The sequence below is a fragment of the Setaria italica genome, chromosome VII (genome assembly GCF_000263155.2).
Source record: "Setaria italica strain Yugu1 chromosome VII, Setaria_italica_v2.0, whole genome shotgun sequence".
Taxonomy (NCBI): Eukaryota; Viridiplantae; Streptophyta; class Magnoliopsida; order Poales; family Poaceae; genus Setaria; species Setaria italica.
This window is the reverse complement of record NC_028456.1, coordinates 31,201,226-31,226,899: the sequence shown is the minus strand read 5'-3', so window position 1 is coordinate 31,226,899 and position 25,674 is coordinate 31,201,226. Positions and strand designations below refer to the sequence as shown.

At 50.5% G+C, this 25,674-nt stretch overlaps 4 protein-coding genes across 5 annotated transcripts in view; 1 reads left to right on the top strand and 3 right to left on the bottom strand.

The window, feature by feature from the left end:
• LOC101755487 (DNA-directed RNA polymerases IV and V subunit 2) overlaps positions 1 to 998 on the bottom strand; it is an 8,562-nt gene extending 7,564 nt beyond the window's left edge. Inside the window, exon 1 of one of the 2 annotated variants that reach the window (XM_012847657.2) lies at positions 778 to 998. The gene's annotated coding sequence lies outside the window, so the exon portion shown is untranslated. Of the gene's footprint in view, positions 1 to 744 lie in introns of both variants that reach the window. The other variant, XM_022828283.1, reaches the window with a different exon arrangement.
• Positions 999 to 1,562: 564 nt separating this feature from the next.
• On the bottom strand, positions 1,563 to 6,239 carry LOC101755081 (loricrin). Its single transcript, XM_012847658.3, has 2 exons — positions 5,934 to 6,239; positions 1,563 to 4,170 (listed from the first exon to the last, which is right to left on the bottom strand). Exon 2 carries the CDS (start codon positions 3,837 to 3,839, stop codon positions 1,833 to 1,835), a length of 2,007 nt encoding a protein of 668 aa, XP_012703112.1. The 5' UTR covers positions 3,840 to 4,170; positions 5,934 to 6,239; the 3' UTR covers positions 1,563 to 1,832.
• A 2,254-nt stretch (positions 6,240 to 8,493) lies between these two features.
• Positions 8,494 to 12,518, bottom strand: LOC105914840 (programmed cell death protein 2-like). Its single transcript, XM_012847659.3, has 7 exons — positions 11,272 to 12,518; positions 10,958 to 11,041; positions 10,630 to 10,721; positions 10,236 to 10,531; positions 9,930 to 10,158; positions 9,612 to 9,816; positions 8,494 to 8,912 (listed from the first exon to the last, which is right to left on the bottom strand). Exons 1-7 carry the CDS (start codon positions 11,365 to 11,367, stop codon positions 8,802 to 8,804), a joined length of 1,113 nt encoding a protein of 370 aa, XP_012703113.1. The 5' UTR covers positions 11,368 to 12,518; the 3' UTR covers positions 8,494 to 8,801.
• A 6,337-nt stretch (positions 12,519 to 18,855) lies between these two features.
• On the top strand, positions 18,856 to 25,672 carry LOC101752928 (beta-D-xylosidase 4). Its single transcript, XM_004976932.4, has 7 exons — positions 18,856 to 19,438; positions 21,694 to 21,984; positions 23,217 to 23,386; positions 23,575 to 23,672; positions 23,770 to 24,117; positions 24,202 to 24,618; positions 24,724 to 25,672. Exons 1-7 carry the CDS (start codon positions 19,019 to 19,021, stop codon positions 25,290 to 25,292), a joined length of 2,313 nt encoding a protein of 770 aa, XP_004976989.1. The 5' UTR covers positions 18,856 to 19,018; the 3' UTR covers positions 25,293 to 25,672.
• The last annotated feature ends 2 nt before the right edge of the window (positions 25,673 to 25,674 follow it).

Genomic DNA, 25,674 nt, shown 5'->3' with positions numbered 1-25,674 from the left:
GAGGATGGGGAGTGCAGGATGAAGAGTTCCGCTGCCTGCATGTAACCCCCCCCCCCCCTCCCTCTTTCAATTTCTTTTTTCGCTTAGGGCGACGCCTTAATAACCAACACATATGGCACGAGCAATTGCATGCATACAGGATCTTCCCATAAAGTTGTCTGCCTCAACCTCAGCATGGTGTTAAATCATTTATACAGCTGACAGTATACAGCGTTGCACAGTACATAAGGAGCAAGTGATAGCACAAATCAGACCAATACCCTAGCATACAGCCACAAAAGCAGAAAATAATGATAGTACAAGCCAGTCTATCGATTATCAACACCCTGGCTTGCCATCAATGGGTTAGAAACTGAAGAAACTGGACAGGTGTCACACATAAAACGTCCACACAAGCAAGTCACAACCGACATCCCCCTCTACACTGCTGAATAACCTTATTTCACAGTAACGAGTCACCACCAGGTGATAGACTTGACATGGGGATTGGGTGGGTCATATGGATTCAGTTGAACCCCAAGATACATGAAAAATAGGCTGCATTCGCTCCTCGGTAGCGGGAAGCTCTGCGGGTGTCAACTAGTGTCAGCATTGCGCGCTGAAGAAGAAGACGAACCTAGTTGAATCACCTAACGAATGCAGTGGATTAACAGCCGCACCACGCCGCAAACTAATCCCCAACTAAATGAAAACCAAATCCAGCGCTCAGAACAAGGGAATCCGTCCAATCAAAGCTGGGATTACCTGCCAACGAAGGAAGAGGATCGATCCACGTACCTCCGAATGGATGTCCACTCCACTCCACTGAGAACTGAAGAGTTGCAGGTCGAGGATCCGGCGCCCGCCGCGCCCGGCGGCGGGAAAGGGAGCTTCGGAGGCCGGACGCGCACTCGACCCTGAGGGGGCGCGCGCGGCGGCCTCACCGGAGCCGAACCCTAGCTCGCCGGGGTGACGACTCCGTGGGAGGGGGTGGATGCTTCCAAAAGTGTGTGTGTGTGTGCGGGGGGGGGGGGGGAGGGGTTTCTGTGCCTCTGCGGGAGAAGCGCCTCGGGACGGGCCGACGGGGAGGGGTTTAATGGTGAGGTGCGGCGTCGCCGATGCCCGGCGTTCTGACAGGTGGGCTCACCTCTCGGAAGTGCTCTGCGGGGCCCGCCTTCAGTGGGTAACGGATTCTACCTGCGGAGAAAGATCCGCCGCCCGTGGTGCAAGTGCAGGACATCCAACGGTAGCGCGCGCTGATTCGCGCGGATCAAGGAAGGTGACGTGGGATCTTCTGTGCGCGATCACGGTTTTTCAGTAACGGATGAGTGAACGCCCTGGATGTCTTTTCAGTTAAGTGAGCTCAACCAACGGCCAGTCGAAAGGCCGAAACGACAAAAAAAGGTAAGCGCGATCAGCCCTCCCATGTGTTCAGGTTTCCACATCATTTTTGTTCCCGCAAAGTGGAATAGATCGTCCGACCATCACAGTGAGTCGCTCAGTCACACGCTCCCCAGTGATCAACCAACGCATCAGGCTACAAACCATCAGGAATAAGAATAACCAGATAGAGAGAGCGAATTGGCTTGCAAAGAATTCAGAGACAAACAACGTTACAAGCTTTAATTTGATATATAACTTCTGAACCCAGCTTCAAGCAATGAAGCTCCACTATACACAACACAAGGAGGATTAGATGCTGCAAGCACTCTTGTAAATAGCCAGTATATGTGTTACACAGAGGGCCAATTGGCACATGATTATCCAGTTCTAGCCAGATCAAAATCATGCAAACGTTACAAGCAAGAATTATAACAGAGGCGCACAAAATAGCCTCAGTTCTTTGTTTGCGCTCACTGCGTGGCGTGCTCATTGTTGTTGGCTTTCGAACCATCAGGATTGCTCCGCAGGTTGCCTCCAACTCCGAGCATGGACATCAGGCCTCCACCGTGCACCCTTCCTTCGGGCACGACGAGCCCGAAGTTCTGGCTCCGGCTCCCTCCGTCCTCCTGAGGGCCGTTGCCGGCCAGGCCGCATGAAGAGGAGGCCTTCAATGAGCCAGGGACCAGGACCTGATGCGGTATCAGGAGCCTACCGCCGCCCTGCATGTCTCCCGACGAGTCGACGCAGTCCGACCACGCGGCGTGACCGGAAGACGAGATGGCATGGTCCATGCTGCTACCTGCTGCGGATGAACCAGAGACAATGCCACTGAACAGGCCAGGCCCAGCCATGCTTCTTCCCTGACCAGGATCATGCTCTAGCTTGGAAGCCATCAGGGTCGTATGCGCAGCACAAAGACCACTCCTTCCTCTGGCGAACTTGTCGCAGCCGGTGTTCCAAGTGCATCGCTTGCCCCCACCATGGGCCTTGCAGAAGTCTGTGCTTCCCTGCGCGCTCTTGTTGCACCCATTAGACTTGCAACGCTTCCCACCACCGTGCTTCACACAGCAATCAGAACGACCACGAGCGCTCTTGGTGCACCCAGGAACATTGCAGCGTTTGCCCCCTCCATGCGCAACACAGAAGCTAGTTCCGCCATGAACACTCTTTGGGCACACCCCACCTCCCTCGAAGAGGCACCTCTTCCCGCCACCATGCCCTTTGCAGAAGGGCGTGCTGCCCTCAGCGCCTCTGGTACAGCCTTCAAACATGCACCTCTTGCCTCCACCATGGGACTTGCAATAGATGGTGCTTCCTTGCGCGCCCTTACTGCAGTTTGGGTACTGGCAACGGCGACCGCCTCCATGTGAGATACACAACCCAGGGTAACCTTCAGCACTACGAGTGCAGCCCTCGATCCTGCACCTCTTCCCTCCACCATGCTTTATGCAGAATCCTGATTTCCCCCGTGCTGCTCTTGAGCATCCCTCACTCCCGCACCGGCGCCCACCACCATGAGAAATACAGAACTCTGTCTTACCCTCGGCACTTTTGGTGCAGCCTAACTCTTGACATCGTTTCCCTCCTCCGTGAGCTTTGCAATATGCTGTTCGGCTCTCAGCACCTTTGTTGCAACCTGGCTTTTGGCACCTCTGGCCACCACCATGGGAAATACATAGTCCTGATGCACCTCTTGCACCTTTTGAGCACCCATTGAACCTGCACTTCTTTGGATGGCGCTGATGACTTCTCTGCTCCCCACTAGTTGTACCGACTACCATATCAGAAGTTGCAGCAAAAGAACAATCAGTTGTTATGGACAGATCAGGGCTAGGCTGAACCTCGTGATGATTAAGAGATCTATCATGATCACTGTCGGTATCACATTCAATTCCATTATGCTGTTGGATATCGATGTCTGGAGATGTTCCATTAAGACAAAGATCGCCTGATCTTGGTGCAAACAGAAGTGGCAGCATATAACCACCTGGTTTCCTTTTGGCTGAAGTTGATCCCTCATCAATAATTGGGAAGGCGATACCAGTTTTTCTTGCATGTGAAAAATTCCTGCTGCCATTCACTGCTGCAGGTTGTAAATTTCTTGAGCTGCATCTTGAAAGATCCAACATTAAACCAGAATTGGTTGTGGCACAATGTTGAGTGAGCAAAGTTCCAGATTCATAAGCTCTCTTCCCACCAAATGAGTGACTATCAGCAGAATATAGATTTGGTGTTGGCCCGAGTCCAAGGACCAGTCTGCAGCTATCATCAGGAACAGCCAAACTTTGATCGCCATGGTGAAATGATTTTCCAGAGTTTTGTGCTATTTCTGAGCTCCCGATACAACCCAAGTTCATAGCTGACGCAGGTGGTTCTTCATTCCTGCAATTTATTGCAGCTGGTTGAGCCTGGGAGAATGAAGCAGCAGCTATACTTTCTTTCCCATGAAACCAAAGATTTGTCATATTGAGGTCCATCCTGCTTAATATTATTACAGTAGGATTATGATAGAAAAATATTTAAGTGCTGTTTAGAGACCAGATGCTTCAATCCAACCAACAGAACTCAGGATCCCAGCTTTACAACTTCACCACTGAGGAAGCACATAGTATACACGAAATGAAAATACACATGGATGTTGATGTAATGTATACCACCACTGACAAAACCTGATGTATCAGCTCTGTCCATGAGCATGGAGCTTACTGATCCCAAATGGCAAAGGATGAGGTTGCAGGACTACGGACAAATCATATGCACACTATCTTATACGTCCAAACCACAAACGGACTTCATATCCTCCAAGATCTGCAAGTGAAGCAAGTAAGGTCATAAGTGGAATTTAACAAACAAGATTGAAGCATAACAAGACTAGTGCTGTTTGAAGTTCATATTCCTTTTTTCTCAAAAAAGATGCAAACAATGTGAGAGAGAGAAACTAAAAGGCACAAATATCAAGCCAATTCAATGGATGCAAACAGGCAAAGGGGTACCACAAGAACCTGAGATACAAATACAAATGGATTCAGCAGCCTGAAGAATGTGCCAAAATTTAATGAAAGTAGACTCAACAAGCATGCATACAAATTTTGCTGCTCAGTTGATTTTACAGTTAAGTAACATGAAAAAAAATCATCGGTAAATATTCAGAAGCAATAATATGATTACTAAAGAATCTAAAATGCCTGTGGGGAAGCCATCTGATGGTCAACATAATATTTAATTGATTTGAAATGGCAGCCTCTTTTCAAAGGCTGCAATAGCACTTGTTACTTTAGAAGTTAGAACCCTTGCAACCAATACTTAATGGCATGTCTTCACAATCCACTTTCTGGAGTTGAGTTGCACAGCTGAAATATGTTACAGACAATACTTGTCCAGTGAATAAGAAGCTGCATATTTCTAATTATAATGATTTTTTTTCGTTTGTCCGAAACTCTTGAGCTTATGGTTTACGGAGCTCAAAATCTAGAAATTATTGCATGGATATGAGAAAAATGCCGCGCATAGACAAACTGCCTAAAAGAACTTAGCTACATGTAACTAAGAACTTGCCTAAAAGAAAAAAAATGAATTTACCAAATTGCCATTAAAATAACAAGTTTCACTGCAAAGGTTTCAATCATGCTGACTTTTCCAACTAAAATCCATTCGCTGACTTCAATCATGGCAACATCTAACTTTTGCAGTCAATAACTACAGCATAGAAGAAACCAGTAGTCATAAAATGAGTTCCACAAGAACTCCACTAATAGTAAAGCCTCAAATTCTCAAAACTTGCGATAAAAGAAGAAGATTAAACACGGAAGAAGGAAAGGACTCTGAACTTTCCAAGCAATGGAAAATCTTCAATGGTGCAGACCATCCTTGTCTGGTACTCTAATTATGTAGTAGAATAAGAAGTTGCAAATTCCCAATGGTAATGATTTCATTTTGTTTTGTCAAAAATCCTTGAGCTCATGTTATTCGTTACAAAATATAGAAACCATTAAACAGTTGTGGACAAAAAATGTTGCCGTGTACCCTTACGCCTTAGATAATTGCTTGTTAGAAAACCAAACTTCCTTGAATTTGAAAGTCTGGCAGAAATATGCCTCGGAAATTGACAAGAGAAGATAAACATAGCAAGTTGCAGCATATAGCATGGGTTTTTCTAACTACAGAGTAATTTCTCTACAAAGATATGAATTTACCAAAATTCCAAAAAAAAATCGCAGGAGTCACAGCAAAGGCTTCAATTTGCCAAGTTTTCCGCTAAAACTCGTTCATTTAGATCATAAAGAAAGACGCACAGAACCTTAAGCTTCATACCCTTCAACAATCACAAGCACAGAGTAGGCAAGTAATACAACTAAAAGGACTGCCACACGTGCTCCATCCGAAGGAGCTCCAATAACGATAATCACAAGCACAGAGCAAGCAAGTAGTACTACCAAAAGGACTGCCAGACGAACTCAACAACCGAAGAGAAGCCCAATTCTCCACCAAGAACTATTAAAACTGGAGAGAAGGCGAGGAGCTTGCGCTTTCCTAACACGAGAGCGAGAGAGGTGAGAAGCGGAGATCAGTACCGGCGCGGGGAACCCGGAGGCGGCGAAGCGAAAGGGTGGAGGAGACCAGGCCGGCGAGGAGGCGATGGGGACGGGAACGGAGGGACGGGAGATAAAAAGAGGCGTGGGGAGGGAAAGCTGGGAGCTTTATGCCATCATGCCGATGCCATAGGGGAATGGAATTTGGCTTTTGGGAGCTCGGGAGGAGCACCACCACACCAGCCAGTCCTACTGGTATCAACTAACTAATCATGCGTGCGATTAGGAGGGAGAGGGGGGCGAACGGTGCCTGGCGCTCGGCTCCGGCCGGACCCAGCCGCAGCCACGGCGCGCGGTCGCGGGGCGACGCGGTGAGCCGGCTGCGGGGGCTGGCTGTACTGCACTGCACGCCCGCGCGCGGGCGGCGTTGGGGCGGGGGGCATCGTGGAGCAGGCGGGCGAGCAGCGGTGACGACGGCGGGTGCGGTGCGTGGCCGTGGCCCCCGTCAATCAATCTGACCCCACGAAAAGTTTCGTTGCTTTTTTTTTTTTTGGCGTGCGTAAGCTAGACGACTAGAAGAGGCAGGCAGGGAAGCCCCCCATCACGTGGGTCAGCCCCTCCTCCCCGTTCGATTGGCCACGATCCCTGGACTTATATAGAATTATCAATAACTTCATAAAAAAACTGTGTTTAGGGGGGGGGGGGGGGATGCCTGTTTCTAGCGAAGAACACTTTTCTATTACGTAGTTATTACCTTTGAATGAGTTCATAAAATCCTAGTAAAATCATGAGATACGACCGTGATTAGTTTTATAATTAGTTGTTATTAGTTTTATAATTAATTCATATTTAATCCTCAAAATATTGGATGTGATATAAATTTTAATTTGGACTAAAAATCCAACCACCTTCGAAATCTGCAACCCGATCGGCGCGAGGCGAGATGGACAGATGGACCCGCGGGACGTACGATACGACCGTGCGTTGTCGCGTCCGGTGCGTCCGCACAGTCACCTTTCCGACGGACAGCGATGCCCACAGTGGCCATCGGTAGGGGTCAAGTGGTCACAGGGGCTCACTGCTCTCGGTTCGCGACATGCCAAAAACAAACGATCGGCTAACGCTCATCCTTGGAAAGGGAAGGCACTAGGGAGGAAGAGTCCATGCACTCCATGCAACAGTGTTACGCCGCGGCGTTCGGCACGATTCGGGTATGCTTGGACGGAAGAGTCGCGCTCGAGCCTACGCGTTCGATGATGCTAGAGACCAAGGCGAGAGAGGAACACCAGAGGCAGAAAGCGGCGGCGGCAGTTGACAGTTGAGTGAGCCGGCGCTCCTCGGGTCGGCGCCTCGGCCTCGGCTTACCGGCGGGCCGAGGTGGTGTGCCGCCGTGGCCGATCGAGCTGTCGAGCACCGCCGGGAACAGTCAAGGGGCGCGCATGGGCCGCGCCGCGCCACGGCCGTCCGTCCACGCGGGTGGACCACGCCGGGTTACGTGCGCGAGCAGCGCTCCGCAGGTCCCCCTCTCCCTCTCGTCGTTCTCGGCAGCGCAGGATCGCAGATCACCGCACGGCCGAGCGCCCCGCCCGGGCACGCACGAGCACGACACGCCCGAGGCAGGCCAGGGAGTGGCGTGTCCGGCGGAGGCGTTTACCCGGCCCGCCCAATGGCGGGGCGCCGCATTTTGGTTGGTCGGTCGAGCGGTGAGGGCGAGGTTATCGTCGTATTCTCTCGGTCAGATATCAGGTCAGGTTAGGTCGGACGATCGGCGTGCCGTCTTGGGCTCGAAGCGTTGCGACGCGGACAGGTTACTTGCAGCAGAGGAGACCTCGATTACAAATTCACAAGAGAGGAGGAATAAGCATATACTAGTCCTAGTTTATACACGGCTCCAATCCGAGCGAACAGTTTTGGGTTAATTAAACAATGCGATGAACTCACCAGAGCTACGAAAAGATTGGCGGGCGGTGAGTTGGGAGTAGAAAGATTCTTGGAACGGAGAAAACATGGCTCAAACCCCCAGTATAATATTGTGGCTGGTTTATGGGCAGGCTGGCACCATACCCCCCGGCGATTCGGAAACCAAGTTGCAAATGCAGCGTGGACGACGGTGCAGGTGGAGTTGGCAGCGGGAATAATACAGCGGACGAATTATGCAGCTCATGTACTATAATTACAGGTTGCCGTACTGCGCCTGCAACTTTTTTAGCTGTACTTTAATCAAGATCGGCACTTTCGTGCAATTATAAGCCCCCCAAAAAACTAAAAAAATAAGAAGATTCTTTTCTTTTCAGTGGGAAAAAAAGAGAGAAGATTCTGGACATGGACAGAAAAGATTGGTGGAACTGACGGGGGAACGTAGTACATACAGGATAGCGCATCACCAGATAATCGAGTGCTAACATGCCTTTGCTTGATTGGAATTGGAGTTTAGACAATTCAGCAACGTCTAGGGTTTAACACATGAAGCAGAAATGTTGTCACGCTGATCAAAAGCTACAGCCTGACAGGATACTGCTAGGACTTGCAATCGGCCAGCTGGTGTTAACCGGGGGGGGGGGGGGGGGGGTTCTTCAGACTCCAGGCAAAAATGTTCATGACATGCCTAATGTCCATGCAAGACGATCGTATTTTGTTTTTGACAGTTTGCAGGACACTCTAGTAAAACAGAAGGAGATACACAAAATTGCTGATAGCTTTTCAACTGTAACAACAGGAAACGGCAATAAGAACTGTATATATATCACACACTCAAACCAGGGTTGGTGTTTCCCAGCAAATTAGATCCCGATAGAACTTCATCCTTCGTGGACCATGATCTCCTCCCACTATTTGTCTACTTCCCAGCAATAGCTGAACGGCTTCTAAACCGACAGTCAATAAAGCCGTACATCACACAGTTACCAGGAATCAGCAGATTAGGTTCTTGACGGCTTCATCCTCCTGAATCACTATGTCCTCCTCAGCTACACCCCAGCAGCAGCTGCAAGGCTTTCCACCACACGAGGACGGACAGCAGCTCTGCAGTAAATTAGTGCAACTTAGGAAATGCTGCGACATAAAACTAAAAACAGAAGACATTGAAATAATGCACAGCTTTCACATTTCAGTACCAACAAGAAATACTAAACAATGCCAACCAGATGGCATTCTGACCTAATTCCTAGGCTAATCGTTTCCTTTGCAATCAGTTATTTAATCCTTGCCGGGTGGCTTTAAAAGGGGGAGGATCCAGGCTAATGTCTTTGGCTTGTGATGTTGCATTGGTAAACTCCTTTTCAACCTTAAATGAAAGGCAAAGCTTCTGCCAATTTGCTTAAAAAAATGCATAGCTTCCCATCTGACCTCTAAGATTCCATATGCCTAGAATTCTTTTAAATCTTCAAGGATGATAGACACCAATTCACCATAGCATGGATGACAGAAAATGTCTCGAGATGGAATCTAGGATAAGTAACAGATCCAAAGTTCTTTTTTATTTTACAAATAGAATCCGTTGGAAGTCTAAAGTTTAGGCTGGATTAAATCCTGGCAAATGTTTTGCTCAACATATCTTAATTATTTCCTGATCCATTCCAAAAGGTACATAAAGAACATCAAGCAGGACAAGGGAATCTCTTCATTACACAAATTTGACATAATACATGCATGCATAACCTTAAGGACTCCTGAAACTTCACCGTTTATTCAGTATCAGGAAATTGAAGAGTAAGACCATACCTTTGAGCAAGTGTATATGATAAGAGTCAGCCAAGTCCAGCTGCTGGGTGCATAATTTGAGGAACCGTCACCAGCCTGATGGAGAAAGTATGATAATGGAGACATCAATTGCAATTCATACTGCCGTGATGAGCCACAAAGCCTACAAGTGCCAGCATCTTGTAATTTTGTTGCCGCTGACAGTAGCTTGCCACCATAAGAATACCTAAATATTGTGTGCCAAAATTGATTCAGGTAATACAAGCCAAGAAAGGCAACAAAGAAAAGTCTGTGGACATCCACATCAGATTAAAAATACTATGAGTTAATATTAACTACCTAAAGCATTGCTCAGGATAGGCATCCAACCGCTTCTTGAATTTTAAGAAAGTTCTGTCAGCACCAATAGCTTTATCATACTCATATTTTTCTCCTTCCCATTTTTCTTCTTCATCATTTGTTGCGTCTATTATTTCTTTGTCTAGAACCAATTCGTTGCTACTTGAACCCACAGCACCTTTGCCCTGGTATTGTTCCTTATCATAGTATATGTAAAAACAAGGAAGAACTGCAGCAAATTTTGATCAGATCAAACCACTCGAAGTTTGTATACATAGTAACGAGTTCTTAAGAAATTTTCATCACCTGGTATGCTCAGATCACTTGCTTTCTCCTTTAATACAGGACGTTTTATAGGGGCATTAGCACGCTTTGGTTTATTTTTCTTCTTTGAGTTAGATGCCAATGCCGCAGCTTGCTCAAGCGCTTCGGCTAAGGCATCTAGATCGAAATCATCGTCGTTGATATCAAGACTCGTATTTTTATCAATCTGTTCTTCTGGAATACTTGTAGAAGAAGGTCCAGTCGCTTGACCTAATTCATCACCATCACCTTCTGTTTGCTCAACACTACGGCATTTTTGAACTCTTAGGACCTTCCAACTATAAGAAGAATAGTAAAAGAGACAAACTAACTTAAAAATCATGTACCAGATCTGAATAACTAATAATGAGGCGGAATCAAATTGGCGTAAACTTGCCTCTGAGGCTTAGGCCCACATTCTGGTGTCGGACAAGCAAGCACATATATTGTCCTCTCCTCAATGTTTAGCTTCACCACAGGGGCATATACCTGAGTTTAGGACCACAAAAACAGAGTGAGGTGAAAGTACCAGTTTTGACATATAAGCATTCTCTATCATCACAGACCAGCATATAAACAGGTTTTGTAAAATGCTATGCCTGAACATTGCAAGTTCATAACAGCTTACTAGCTGTTGTCCAAACATTACAATACAGCATTTTCTCATATGGATACCCATCAAAACGCTTCAACTTCTAATTTCTAGCTAAGTCAACGATACTCACCTGAGCAACAAGACAAAGCTTGGCTCCACATAAGCTGCACTGAAGCATTTCAGGCTTAATGCCCGTATCACCAGTTGGCCAATCCTGCAATTGAGCAAATGAATCAAAAGGAGCTTGGTGTTGAACTACTGGTGCAAGCTTCATTGCTTATAATCCCTCAGGAAAAAAAACTTCCATACTCGCAAAGGATCATCAATTAAAACTGATAATTGTGGTGGAACAACTGATTAAAATGCATAACTCAGCCTCTAATTTCTAAGCAAAAATAGAAGCAAGAACCAGGAGAGCTACACACAAGACTAAGAAGGACGTACGGGCACTCCACCGATCTTAGTGGTGTAGTGGTCGGCCTTCTCCCGGTAGTCCGCCGCCCAGGGACCTGGAAGACCTAGATGCACCTCCTCCACCATACCAACCTACCTGCTTCTCTACTCTTCCCCGGTAAATAGAAGCTCAGCGATAAGGAGAAACCGTCAAAACGCAAGAAGCACGAGTCCCCCGCTACTCTCCGGCGACCGGCGGGGAGAGGAGAGGCGCGTGGAGCTGTGGGGAAGGTTAAAGGCGGCGACGGCGTGGGAGAAGAGAACTGGAGGGAGAGTGGAGTGTGAGCATGGCTGGGCCGCCGCGGGGAGCCCTGTAACGAGAGAGAGAGAGAGAGAGAGAGAGAGAGAGAGAGAGGTCCTTTTGTGAACTGAATGGGCCTCAAAAAGAAGCGCGCGAGTCGGGCGGGCTGCTTAAGGGAAGTAAGACCCATTGCTTGATGCAGCCCATGTTACTTTCTCACAGGCGGCAGTACTTCGAATGAAAAAAAGCCTTCTCATGATCTCATCTCCTCACCCTCCGGCGACCACGGTACCGCTGTCAGTCCCGCCACGGCGGCACGCCGGCTTGCTTGTCCCTGCTGCTTCCACCGTTTGCTCACGCCGGGCCTGTTTGGAACCGCGTTGGCGGCGCGGTGCGGCAGCGCGTCGCCAGAATCGCGCCGAACGGGCCGCGACGACCGCAGCGCGGTAGCGCCCCGCCATGCCCCATTCCCCACCGCAGCTTGCCTTCAGTCAAAACGCGCGTGCCCCCTCGCGGTACGAGAATAATCGACTCATTTACCACCGATACCCCCTCCTCCTCCCGTTCCTCTTCCTCCCCCGAGCCCCTGCTCCTCCCGTTCCTCCTCCCGCCGCCGCTTCCCCAGGATCCTGTCGCTTCAACTCCGGTGCTTGCCTCCACCAATAGATCCGGTGCCTCCTGCTCCAGCGCCGGCGAAGAATAGAGGCTGCAGTGCAGGCGGTGCGGCCAGCCGGGAGGCACGGCGCGGCCACCTGGGAGCGCAGCGCGGCACCTGGGAGCGCGGCGCCCAGGGAGGGGCCGCGGCGGGCGGAGGGCAGCAGGCCAGGGAGGCGCGGTGGGCAGCAGGGAGGGACGGACGTCAGCAGGCAGAGCAGGAGGGAGGGAGGGACGGCAGCAGGCAGAGCAGGAGGGAGAGCAGGCTCGGCAGCAGGCAGACTGGCAGAGCTTGCAAATTTTGGCTTGTCCTGTACGTGCGTACTGGAATTGCAGATTTCTTTCAGAGGAGAGATGCAGGACATGGACCTGCTTACTGTCTGTGCCTGCCCTCTGCGATATGTTATTTACCCAGCTGTGCATGTTTAGCTGTTTATCTGACACCCTTCATTCAGGCTACACTGGCCATATGCATTCTGTTTCGTTTGGACGGATGAACTAATGAGTATTGTTAGAAGTAGCATAAAACACTACCACTGATTGTCTTGGTTAGTTTAATAACTTTGAATGTATTACTAATTATTTTATCAAAATCTATATTTTATAAACTTCAAAACTATCGATAAAATCATGTTCTGCTCGTACTCAATCATCAGCTATTCAGCTATAGGGACCTAGGTCATTTTACGCTTGGAGTAGATAATCAGTTCCAAATAATTAGGGTTGCCAAACTCACAACTTATCCGGCTAGCAGAGGTTCTCAGTAAATTTTAAATTCTCGGACAATCAATTCTCAAATAAGATGAAACACAAGTAAACTCAAACAAAGAGGTCCGCGTCTCTCTCCGTGCTTTCACCGCCCGCACAGCCGGGAGCCCTTGTCGGCTCGCCGTCGCCGCACTTCCGGCACTCTCTGTCCGATGCCTCCGCACCTACCTTTGGCAGGTTGCACGGCTCCATCTTTCGTGTGTACAGTTTGTTTATACTCGTGCCGTTGTACGTACTAGTTACGTGGCACCATTAGAGTCTTGATTTGCTTACTATATATCACTCAGAAAGCTCTAATCATCAGCATCATTTGGTCGTGATTAACAATTGTTCGTTGGGATTAGGTAGGCCAAAAGAGACGCATCAGATCGGCGTACGACGAACAGGGAGACCGGAATCAATCCTCCAGATCTGAAGATGCCGCCATCGTCTCCTCTGGGGAACTGCACATCCGGTGACACTTTGGTCCCATGACCTGACAGTGGATGGTACAACCGGAGTTGTCGCGGAGCAATGGGATGCAGCTTACGGTGACACGTCTAGCTTTTTTTTCTCCAGGATTCTGACAGAGGTGTCCATGTTTGATGAAAAATGTACAGACGCTCATCCGTGACATAAGAATCAATGTGGTGACTCTACTGCTATTAGTTTGTTTTCAAGAGTGCCAGACGACAGGATGTTCCATAACCCAGGAAGACATGCTATTTTCTGCTACGCAACCTTTCAGGCTCCCTTAGCTAAGCAGCAAAGATGTTCGTGTTGGTGGTGATAACATGAGTGGCGCCTTTAGGCACATGAATCAGAGCAGAGGACAGGCATGTAGAATTGTAGATACACATACATTCGAGTGCTGGATCTGAGCTCCCAACTGCTGGACAGCTAATACGTTCAGAGTTAGGCCTGAGATACTGAAGCTCTGCACTTTTGGGTGCTGCTGCAGTATCCAGCAGCTAGCATTTGTCAGTATATGTGCTCCAAGTGAAGCCAAATTATCCGATTAAGGGGCTGTTTGGATACGAGGTGCTAAACTTTAACAGTGTCACATCGGATGTTCGGATGCTAATTAGGAGGACTAAATATGAGCTAATTATAAAACTAATTGCAGAACCTTGTGCTAATTCGCGAGATGAATCTATTAAGCCTAATTAATCCATCATTAGCAAATGGTTACTGTAGCACCACATTGTCAAATCATGGACTAATTAGGCTTAATAGATTCGTCTCGCAAATTATACTCCATCTGTGCAATTAGTTTTGTAATTAGCTTATGTTTAGTACTCCTAATTAGCATCCAAACATCCGATGTGACAGGTGTTAAACTTTAACAGGTGGTTCCCAAACACCCCCTAAGAATTCAGAAGAAGATATATCCATCTCGATCATGATGCGCTACCAAGAACAGCGCGCATGATGTTTCCCAGACAGCTGTGTGCTGATGGATCATATGGATATATGGTGTGCTGGAGGCCATGCTGATCTGAACTCTGGCAGCTGGGACACTGGAAGAGGTTGGTAAAATATCACTGGGCACTGCTGTGGCGCGGCGTTTTGATCGAGTTGAGCGGATATGAGACCTGCATTGAGTTTATTCCAAGCAAGGGAGACCCACCAGCCACTCGTCTGTGCCTGCATCATTTATATCCTTTATCCTAACTGAACCAATGATGAAATGGCATCTTGTAAATCAACTGAATAATTGGCACGTACTTTTGATGTGAAGTAGAGTGGCACTCGGAACACAAAAACGCGTGATAAGTCATCGAAATGGTGTTAGAGTACACATGGAAAGGTGAAGATAAAACTTAAAAGCATGCTGCTAGTCTTAGCTGGTGCTAGAACTAGTTTAACTTGTCCAGCTAACATGGCAGTCTCCTGGGATCAATTTCAGTACACGCCTACACGTGTAATTTTCTCTTTTGATCTCCTGTGCTCGCAGCATCACCCCGTGACGATCTACGGAAGATGGACTGTTCAGACGCCACCAGCAACGAACGAGCCATCCATCATCTGCAAGGCTCCAACGGCTTGTCTTGTTCAACACCTCACACGCCTCAACGCATCATACCGGCTGACGGCGACGGCTCACGCGCTGGGTAGCTTGCTTCGCAACGGGTTCGGTCGGTGACCACGTCCTTAGACGCATCGATGGTGCCGCGCGCATCCCCCAGATCCGAGTCGAAGCGCCGCAGCCGGCAGCTCGATCACGATCGGAGCTGTGTGTGGTTCGTCTCCGGCTTCGGTCCCGCGGAAGGACGCGCGCGTCGTCGGCGCTACGCGCGCGCCCGTGACCGGCCGGGCGGCCGTGGCCGCGCGTGGTGGCAGAGAGGTGCCCGGTCATGCTGCATGCGTCCGCAGGTGCGCAGCAGGGAGTCACGGGAATCCACGCCCGTTTCCTGGCGTTTTACGCGCGGGCGCCGCGCCGGCCGGCCGTGGGGACGCGCGACACGGGCTTGGCCTTGGCCGGCCGGCCGCGCGGCCGGTGGCCGGTGGTGTCTTGCTAGCTTCGGTGCATGCACGCACCACACACACGGGCTCCTCCTCCTCCGGCTGCTGCTGCTAGCTGCTACAGCTGGTGGTTCCCACAAAGGAAAATTATCATGCGTCGCCGTACAGGGTTCCCGTGCCTTGGTCCTGCCTGCCCCTGTCCCACGAAACCACGGTCCCGTCCCAGTTAGCATGTGTTGTGTATCCGCAGCGCTGTGCACTTGTCGCCGTGCACTGCTCGATCTGCACCAGCTGCCAACGCCCGTGGTGCCACGGATCACTCATGCCCAAACCCCTCACGGGAAGTGTTTCACTTCTACGGATTTGCGGACGCACGTGTTACCAGTTGTGGTCTTGTGGAGGGCCAGGCCACAGCCGATCACATGTGCTATTGCACGTTTGTGTACAAGGTTTTTTTTTTCTTTTTGGAAAAGGTGCATCAAGGTTCTAATGGTACCTTTCTTCAGAATGACGCAGAGGCTCTTGTAGCACATATGCCGATATTCGTATCCTAAACCTAAAGCATTCTATCCTAAACCTAAAGCATTCTAAAATGTGTTTGATTTACAACACTGCAACTGCAAGCAACTACATCATCCTATAACTGGTAGGGAATCATGCTCTCAGCCATTCTGAAGCGAAAAGGGCTACACCAAAAGGATCATTTGACTGTAGAGCAATCGGCATTTCCATCAACCCTGCACTCTCTGACGCCTCCTCCTTCTTTCTATCAGAGAGGTGCAACAACCTGACAGACATCTTTCGTTGTGTACGCTCTACGGCATGGTGCAGGAATGGAAATGGGACGGTTCAGAAGCTACCGTATTCACGTCACGGAGGTCATCCGAATCGTATAGCCTCCGTACTCCTACCGACGCAAGATATCTCCATCGCATGCGGTTGCCACGCCTGCAGCTCTGACTTGCAAAAGCAAGGCACATTGCCCTGCCTTTTTTCAGATGCAACTTTCCCACCTGAAGAGAACCTGGCATCTGGGCTCGACGTTGCCGTTTCATCCTGCGAAAAAACTGTGAGCAAAATCTGCTTGACGTGCGACCCCGGTAGGTCGCCGGATTGCCTCTTCGTGCAGGACCAGTTGCCCGAAAAACGTCGCGTGATCCCGACGTGCATCGCCGTCGTGCTAATCCAACTTGCGACCACCGTTTAGAAACGGAGAAGATCCGATGAGATCAGGACCTGTATCTCTGAACCATAGCAACGGCATCGACAGACACGATGATCATCTGAAACCGATTTCTGTGACCTGCAAGGATACACGGTTCCTGCGTCCCGATGCTCTGCTTCATTCATGTGAGAGATATGATGCCATGTAACCCTGTTCAGCGATCCAGAGGAGAGAAGTATACGTCCAAATGCACACTCGTATCTCTTTCTCGTATACGGCCGCTGAAAACAGCACGCGTAACCACCGATGGTCCCGCGATCATCACGAAGAGATTGGAGCGTCGCGGAGCGGCTCGCGACGCCGAACTCATAGCTTCGTTTTTGGATGGATGGAGGAGCAGATGAGCTCCATCCATCCATCCCCAAAGCGAGGTGGCCCAACCACCGAATGTGTCGGTAATCTCATACGCATGGTGCGTTTTTGGAAAACAGGAAACCAGCCGTGGCCTCGCTCGTTGTCCGATCGCCTTTGCCTTTCCATTCCATGGCAACCAGCCAACCACCGTGCTTTTTCGTGGAAGGAGAATCTCCCGGCCCCAAGCCACTCGGGCGGTCACACACACTGGACAAGCCCCAAGCCTCGCGTCCAACAGGTTTTTCCCGTGCCACGCACTCTGTATTTCCAGCAATTATTCTTTACCTTGCTTACACTCGGGTAACAACCCCAGTTACCGGGTCACATCCACGTCCAAGGCAAGTAATTTGTCACCTTTTAAGTACTCTTTGCTTTTCATGAATCGTGAAAAAGCAGTAGTGCTTCTCTTCATATAAAAATTGCATAAAAAAACAAGCAAGAATACACCATTTTTTTTATAAAAAAACTCATCTGAACTTTTAGGGCACGCTGTCGTAGCAACCAAAAAAAAAAACTGCATCGCGCCCGCCGGCGATGCCCTTCCTCCTGTGGTGGCACCTCCACAACGAGATCATTATCTCGATCTAGTCCAAATTTAATACGTCTTAATACGAAGTGCGTCGCCTATACTCAAACGTTTTTAAGCTCCAAATAACATTTACCCCCAATCTGAAACAAGTGCGCCCCAAATGCATATATTTAGAGTCTTCTTTAACCTCCAATTGAACTAGCTATCCAGCAATACCGATAATCCAAATAAAATGGATTTTAACACATGAGTACCTTTTAAGCTACTACAGTATAAAAGATGCGGTTTATTGTACGACTAAATATTACACAGACTAAGCTAGATTCTATAGAACACTACTCTAAAACTCGTTTTTTTTTCTTGGAACACAGCACCAGGTTCCTTGGTGGCATCTAGACGCAGGCAACCTTTTCTGGCTACAGTCTACAACAATATAATTTTGTTAACGCATCTTGGATAAGATAGTCAAGCTAGTTATAAGCTAATACACGTTAGAATTTATCATACATGAAAAAAGATAATGAATGAGATAGGATTATTATATCCCAACTGCTCTATTATGGTCCTATTTGGAGCCTCTCATTTTTTATAAGTGCAATAAGTAGGAAGTCAGTTTATATCTTTTATAAGCTGAGTAAGTATATAGTTAAAAACTGGACTATAAACTGGCTACTAAAGCGGGCTGTTAGCTCTAGCTGATCCAAATAAAACCTTAGTTACTCTATGATGGATCAAGGACATATTGAAAAAGGCCTATTTAGGAGGGCTTGTACCGGCTTCAACTTCACCTATTTCGCAACCGAGACACTATGTGAAACCATTTTGTAAATCGAGATAAAAATAAACTAGAAGTTCTTCCACACGATCCGTTAAAACTCCTGTTGCCCTACTAAACATAGATATGTATTCATTTCGAAAAGCACATGGCATAACCGATTCTTGGAAAAGGTTGTCTATTGTATCATTTAGGAGCAGTATATGACATAACTGGTTCTTTGGAAGGGTTGTCCATTAAATGATCTGTATATTGCCTGATTAGTTTATATGCTTCCAAGGGGCTATATTGTTGCTTCGAAGAAAAAAGGGACTATATGGTTGAAGTTGAATATGGCCTTATTAAGTAGTAATAAAGACTACCCAAATAATTTAATTAGGTTCTTTAGCCCACAAACAGCAGAGCAGAGCAACTGCAAATGGACCCATTAAGCATACATACAGTTCATGCAGACACTCATCAGCACCAAAAGAAAGGATGGCTCCAAGAATCGACCTCACGGACTCGGTAGAATACAAGGCGCGAGCACAGTGCAAAGACTGCAAGCAAAGAAGAGGACGAGAAAAATAAGGTCCGGCCAGCGTCCTCCCCTCCTCCCCCCGCCGTCCCCGTCACGGGCCGCGCCCTCACCAGCTCACACCCACCACCCTGCCGCGCGCGCCACTCCTACCACTCTATATATGCCGCTGCTAGCGCCTGTACTACGGGAGGGGTGGTGGTGACCAGGAACCTAGAGAGCTAGCTATCATGGCCGCGGCGGCGCCTCCGTTCTCGGCTCCGGCGGCGGCCGCGGTGGCGGCGGCTCTGCTGCTCTGCTTCTTCAGCGGCTGCAATGCGCAGACGCCGGTGTTCGCGTGCGACGCGTCGAACGCGACGCTGGCGGCGTACGGGTTCTGCAACCGGTCGGCGACGCCCGCCGCGCGCGCCGCCGACCTGGTGTCGCGGCTGAAGCTGGCGGAGAAGGTTGGGTTCCTGGTGGACAAGCAGGCGGCGCTGCCCCGGCTGGGCATCCCGGCGTACGAGTGGTGGTCCGAGGCGCTGCACGGCGTGTCCTACGTGGGGCCCGGCACGCGGTTCTCGCCGCTGGTGCCCGGCGCCACCAGCTTCCCGCAGCCCATCCTCACGGCGGCGTCCTTCAACGTCACGCTCTTCCGCGCCATCGGCGAGGTCAGCCCCCCAGCTACCACCCACTCACCCACCTCACCTCCCCTGCCATTTTCTTCCCTCCTCCCCGTACGCTCTGCTCTGTTCCGTAGCATTTATCTTCACCTGCAATCCTGCATTGCATTCTTTCTCCTCTGCACCCACCTGCATTGCCGCGTTCCTGCTCGCGCGTGGCTCGGTGGGGGTGGTTGATTTGACGGCGAGCTCTGGCGTTCGCGGTGGCGGTTGGTGCGCCGGCTGGATCGGGGGGTGATCCGGTCCGGTGCAGGCCCTGCGAACGCGAATGCTGTGCCTTGCTTTTCCCTCCCAACTTTCCCTTCATGCGATGCGGCACGGCGAGAAAAGCCGCGAAAGCGTGCCGCCGGATCATATATTCTACTGGTTTTCGTTTTGGACCCTTTTCGCCGGCGTCTTTAGATCGATCGACCATTCGACCGGCGACGCAGTCAGTCTCACACCTATCAGCAGCGGCTGCTATCAGGTTAAAACAAAGTGCTGTGGCTATTTGTAATCTTGCCTAGAGCGGCTAGCATGGATCGGAGAGTTCATAGGACTGTGCTATGCATTTGCAGTTTTGCACTGTAGGCCTGTAGCCTTGTTTCTTGCTCGTGGAGAGTCATGGCGATGGAGATGCGCCGCGCTCCGTAGTACAGTACGATTCTGGTTCTTCATAGTGGACTGCACGAAAAGTTAAGAGCCATTGAACCTCGTTCAAACGGCAAAACAATGGCGACAGGTCGAGTACAAAAAGATGATATATTCTAGCAAGAAAAGAGTAGCAAAAAAGAGAGAGAGAGAGAGAATGGTTGCTAATCCTGAGTCTAAAGATTTGTTTAGTTTTGCAATGTCACGCGTCAAGCATCATTGGGATTCCTCACCGTTAGAAAAGGGAAGGGGGGGGACTCAGGCAAGGACTGATCACTGATTAGAGAGTGTGCACCCAGCATAATCATGGCAGGACGCGGCTGATCCAACAGCAGTGTTAATGGGATGCAATGCAACTAGTCTGCGGCCGTCCTTGACACACGGGACACGGCCGGATACGATATGCATGCCCTTGTCACGGGTAAGGTCTGCAGCAGCCGTACCGTACGTGGGGCTCTCCTCATCAGAGCAGGGGCTGTTCACTGCTGTAGAAGTACAAGTTTATTCACCTGGAGATAAATCTCAGAATGCTAAAACGGGCACCGATTAGCTTGCAGTATTTGTTGACCGCATTAGGAGTAGCATGCAGTATTTGTTGACTGGATTAGGAGTAACATGCAGTATGCTAGTGCATAGAAGGGCGTGATTGTATAAAGCAAGCAAGGGCCACATTGGAAATATCGGTGACCAGAGGCGGATCCAGGGCTCGGGCTGCAGCTCGGGGCGAGATCATGGAGTCCCTTTAACCTATGTGTTATTTAGCTTAACAAAATGAAGTTTAGGAGACAAAATTAGACTATTTTAGATGTGATTCAACAGCTCAGCCCGGGGCGCAGTCCCGTTCTGGATCCGCCCCTGTCGGTGACATTGTTGCGTGCGTCGCATGAGCTGCATAGTGCATACCGACATGCGCAGCAGCGATTCTTTTAGGCAGGCGATACTGTCTCGTGGATTGCATTTATTGGACACTAGCACGTCGCCTTTTCGCCGTCCCGGTGCCCCCACTTCACTTCTCCTGGCTCCCGTCCATCCGCTGCGCCGTCACTGTCCGTCATGGGACGCAAGAATTTTCGCCCAGCGAAAAAAGCTGTGGCATGGTGTGATCTGCATCTGGTTAGTGCTTAGCTTTTCTCCCAAAGCGCAACCGCAACGGCAACCGCAAATCCATCATCGTCGAGCTCGTGTCCCCGTCGAGTGTGGAAAAATGACGGCGGCCGCGTCGCGGCGGCGATGCCGCCTCTGCTTCGAGAGGGTGTTGCTCGTTTCGTGCCTGGATTTGGGTTGCATCTGGGGAGCTACTGCTACTAGAATGGTGGTTCAGTTTGTAGCGCACCATCTTTCAATTTTTTTTTTTGCAGAGCACCAACCGACTGATAAGCTTGTCAAAAGAATCCAGCAGGGACTGACCACTGAGCTGAGCTCTGTACGGACCAATGCCGACTCCTGTCGGTCGTGGCGTCTTATCTTTTCTTCGGTTGCACCTACCGGAGTATATCTGCATTGCTATTGCTGCATGTTTGACACATTGACATCACACTGTACTGAATTTTTTCTGATGGATTCGCTCGCTGCGACCGTGAATTCTGACGAGATTCATCTGCCCGCCTGCACAGGTGGTGTCGAACGAGGCGCGGGCGATGCACAACGTGGGGCTGGCGGGGCTCACGTTCTGGAGCCCCAACATCAACATCTTCCGGGACCCGCGGTGGGGACGCGGGCAGGAGACCCCCGGCGAGGACCCGCTCCTCACCAGCAAGTACGCCGTCGGCTACGTCACGGGCCTGCAGGACGCCGGCTCCGGCGCCGGCGGCGACAGCCTCAAGGTCGCCGCGTGCTGCAAGCACTACACCGCCTACGACGTCGACAACTGGAAGGGCGTCGAGCGCTACACCTTCAACGCCGTGGTAAGCTGCTCTCTCTTCGGCTCATGGGTCCGGCCTGCAGCGGCGCCGCCGTGCCGGATCGCTCCATCTTTTCCTGCACCGGCGGGCTGTGGCTTGCAGTTTTGCACGGATTGGATTGGCCCAGCCAGCCTGCCTGCCTGGTAGGGTCGTAGCGGATACGTGCGAGTGTGCCTGTAGCTGCCTCTGCTGCTGCTGTGGCTGCACCTGCAGCCTGCAGCAGCACAGAAAGCGCGTCCGGCCAGGGTCAGCTGGTGATTGACCCATGTGGCAGCCACCAGCCTTACCCCTTTCGTTATTCTTTTTATAAGTGATCCATGTCCGTTTCCTACGGGCCCTGATCATGGGTGATCAATGTCAAGCGACGCCGTAGATCGGATCCAGTTCGTGCACAAATGACCGACACCGACAGCAGCAGCGTGTACATGTCCTGAGCCTTTAGCCCTTTACGCCAAGTTTCGCCCAGTTCCGTGGCTGCAAAGCTGTGCTTGTTATTAGTAGAGTATTTTTGTTGCCGTAACGTGTAGTGCTTCTTGCATGGCAGGGCACCTTGATTTCTTATCTTAAAGAAAACACACTGAATTAGATTAGATAAGGCTAAGCACTGGCAGATACGTGGATGATCCCCCGTATTAAGAAAGAGCAATGATTGATTAGGGAATGTCCCAAGGCGTATAGTATAGTAGGTTACAAACAAAACAAGCTGCAGCATGTGTCACTCAGCACTGATCACTGGGGATGTCTGTGTTATGAAGTTGTTAATCCCATCAGATTCCGGTGGTTGCAGTTCCCCGAAATGGACGATCTCACGGCCATCTCCACCCACCGTGACGCATAAACAAACCTGCCTCCGAGCCTCGGTGGCAGCGTTCAGGCGCTGGTGTCCTGGAAATGTGCCATTTTTCTGTGCCGTGGAGGGTAGAGCACTGTTGTATTCTAGTGTTTCCAAGGACAAGATCAGGAGAGGAACATCTTGGCCTTTGTATACTGGTTTATTGGGAATGCTAGGCACATGACACAATGGCACACCTAACCTAATCATGTCCGTTGGATATCGTGGAGCTGAGCCTGGTTCAGTCCTAGGTCCCAGCAACATTATTATTCGTCAGTCATCACTCGCTCCGGCATTGCTGGTGTGGAGTGTTGATGGTTACAGTTCTGAAGCAAGATGAACCGGAAAGGTCAATGTACCGAAATTTCAGCATCCTGATCATGGTTTTGTGATGTGGATTCAGGTGTCGCAGCAGGACCTGGACGACACGTTCCAGCCCCCGTTCAAGAGCTGCGTGATCGATGGGAATGTGGCCAGCGTCATGTGCTCCTACAATCAGGTCAATGGGATCCCCACCTGCGCAGACAAGGATCTCCTGTCAGGAGTCATCAGAGGAGACTGGAAGCTGAATGGGTATCTCTCCCTGTTTCCTCCTGATCAGTCTTCCATATCTTTGGCAGAGTTGCAATTATCTCGTGTTTAAACCAAATAACATCTTTCCATATTACCAAGTTTTGGTCTACTCTGAAAGTTTAGGAAAACTCAAATGTTTCTTCAGAAATGCCGATCTTATATTCATCTCTGTATGTGGTTCTTTGTAGATATATTTCGTCAGACTGCGACTCCGTTGATGTGTTGTACAATAACCAGCACTACACCAAAACACCCGAGGACGCGGCCGCCATCTCGATCAAAGCAGGTCTGATCATTTCTCCCTTAACTGACGATGCAAACAGCAGGTATGCCGATAGCTCAGTTGAATGTTACCTGACGTTGGCTTGGCCAAACTGCGGCAGGGCTGGACCTGAACTGCGGCAACTTCCTGGCGCAGCACACCGTGGCGGCCGTGCAGGCCGGCAAGCTCTCGGAGTCCGACGTCGACCGGGCCATCACCAACAACTTCATCACGCTCATGCGCCTGGGCTTCTTCGACGGCGATCCGCGGAAGCTCCCGTTCGGCAGCCTCGGCCCCAGCGACGTGTGCACGTCCTCCAACCAGGAGCTGGCCCGCGAGGCCGCGCGCCAGGGCATCGTGCTCCTCAAGAACAGTGGCGCGCTCCCGCTCTCCGCCAAGAACATCAAGTCCATGGCCATCATTGGCCCCAACGCCAATGCCAGCTTCACCATGATCGGCAACTACGAGGGTACAATTACTGCAAAATTTCTTGCAGTTCAGTTACAGAACAGAATTTGATCCCTGACTGATGCCTGTCGCCGATGACATACAGGCACGCCGTGCAAGTACACGACGCCTCTGCAGGGCCTGGGCGCGAACGTCGCCACCGTGTACCAGCCGGGCTGCACAAACGTCGCGTGCAGCGGGAACAGCCTCCAGCTCGACGCCGCCACGAAGGCCGCGGCCAGCGCCGACGTGACCGTGCTGGTCGTCGGCGCCGACCAGTCCATCGAGCGCGAGAGCCTCGACCGGACGAGCTTGCTCCTGCCGGGCCAGCAGCCGCAGCTCGTGTCCGCGGTCGCCAACGCGTCCAGCGGCCCCTGCATCCTCGTCATCATGTCCGGTGGGCCGTTCGACATCTCGTTCGCCAAGTCCAGCGACAAGATCGCCGCGATTCTTTGGGTCGGCTACCCCGGCGAAGCCGGCGGCGCCGCCATCGCCGACGTCCTCTTCGGATACCACAACCCAAGTAATCCTCGCCTGCATTTCCGTTTCTGAACTGCGTTGGCAAGTGCACTGCCGTTTCTGAACTTTTTCTAAGTATGAGTTCTGAATGCTTCGACGATGATCGCAGGTGGAAGGTTGCCGGTGACGTGGTACCCCGAGTCGTTCACCAAGATCCCCATGACCGACATGCGGATGCGGCCGGACAAGTCGACCGGGTACCCCGGCCGGACGTACCGGTTCTACACGGGCGACACGGTGTACGCCTTCGGGGACGGCCTGAGCTACACCAGCTTCGCACACCACCTCGTGTCGGCGCCGACGCACGTGGCCGTGGTGCTCGCGGAGGGCCACGCGTGCCTAACCGAGCACTGCTTGTCCGTGGAGGCCGAGGGCGGGCACTGCGACAAACTGGCGTTCGACGTGCACCTCCGGGTGCGCAACGCCGGCGAGGTGGCCGGCCGGCACACGGTGTTCCTGTTCTCGTCGCCGCCGGCGGTGCACAACGCGCCGGCGAAGCACCTGCTGGGGTTCGAGAAGGTGTCCCTGGAGCCCGGGCAGGCCGGCGTGGTGGCGTTCAAGGTGGACGTGTGCAGGGACCTCAGCGTCGTCGACGAGCTCGGCAACAGGAAGGTGGCGCTGGGCAGCCACACGCTGCACGTCGGGGACCTCAAGCACACGATCAACTTGAGGGTTTAAAGCTTGAGTGGGAAACGGCAATGGGGTGGCGACCTTTGAATGATGCAGTTGGAATTGGGGATGGAATTGTATGGGTCAGGGAAAGTGTTTGATCAGAATTGGTTCAGGAGGTTCATCAATAAGGGCTTCCCGTCGGGAAAGAATTGGATCCACGGGCAGCGTAGTCTCTTGTTTGGGGTATTGGATTCATTTGGAGGGTCCATTTGCAATTGTGATCTCGGAGAAGTGTAATTGACTGGAAGGGAGGAGAGTTCGTTCATTTCTTCTTTTATAAAGTGTTCAAATTGTTCTTGTGTTATCAAAGAATCATACCTGATCCAAGATTTAAAAAGGGATGTAGCTTGTGGGATTCCACAATCTGGGATTGACGGATTGTAAAAGC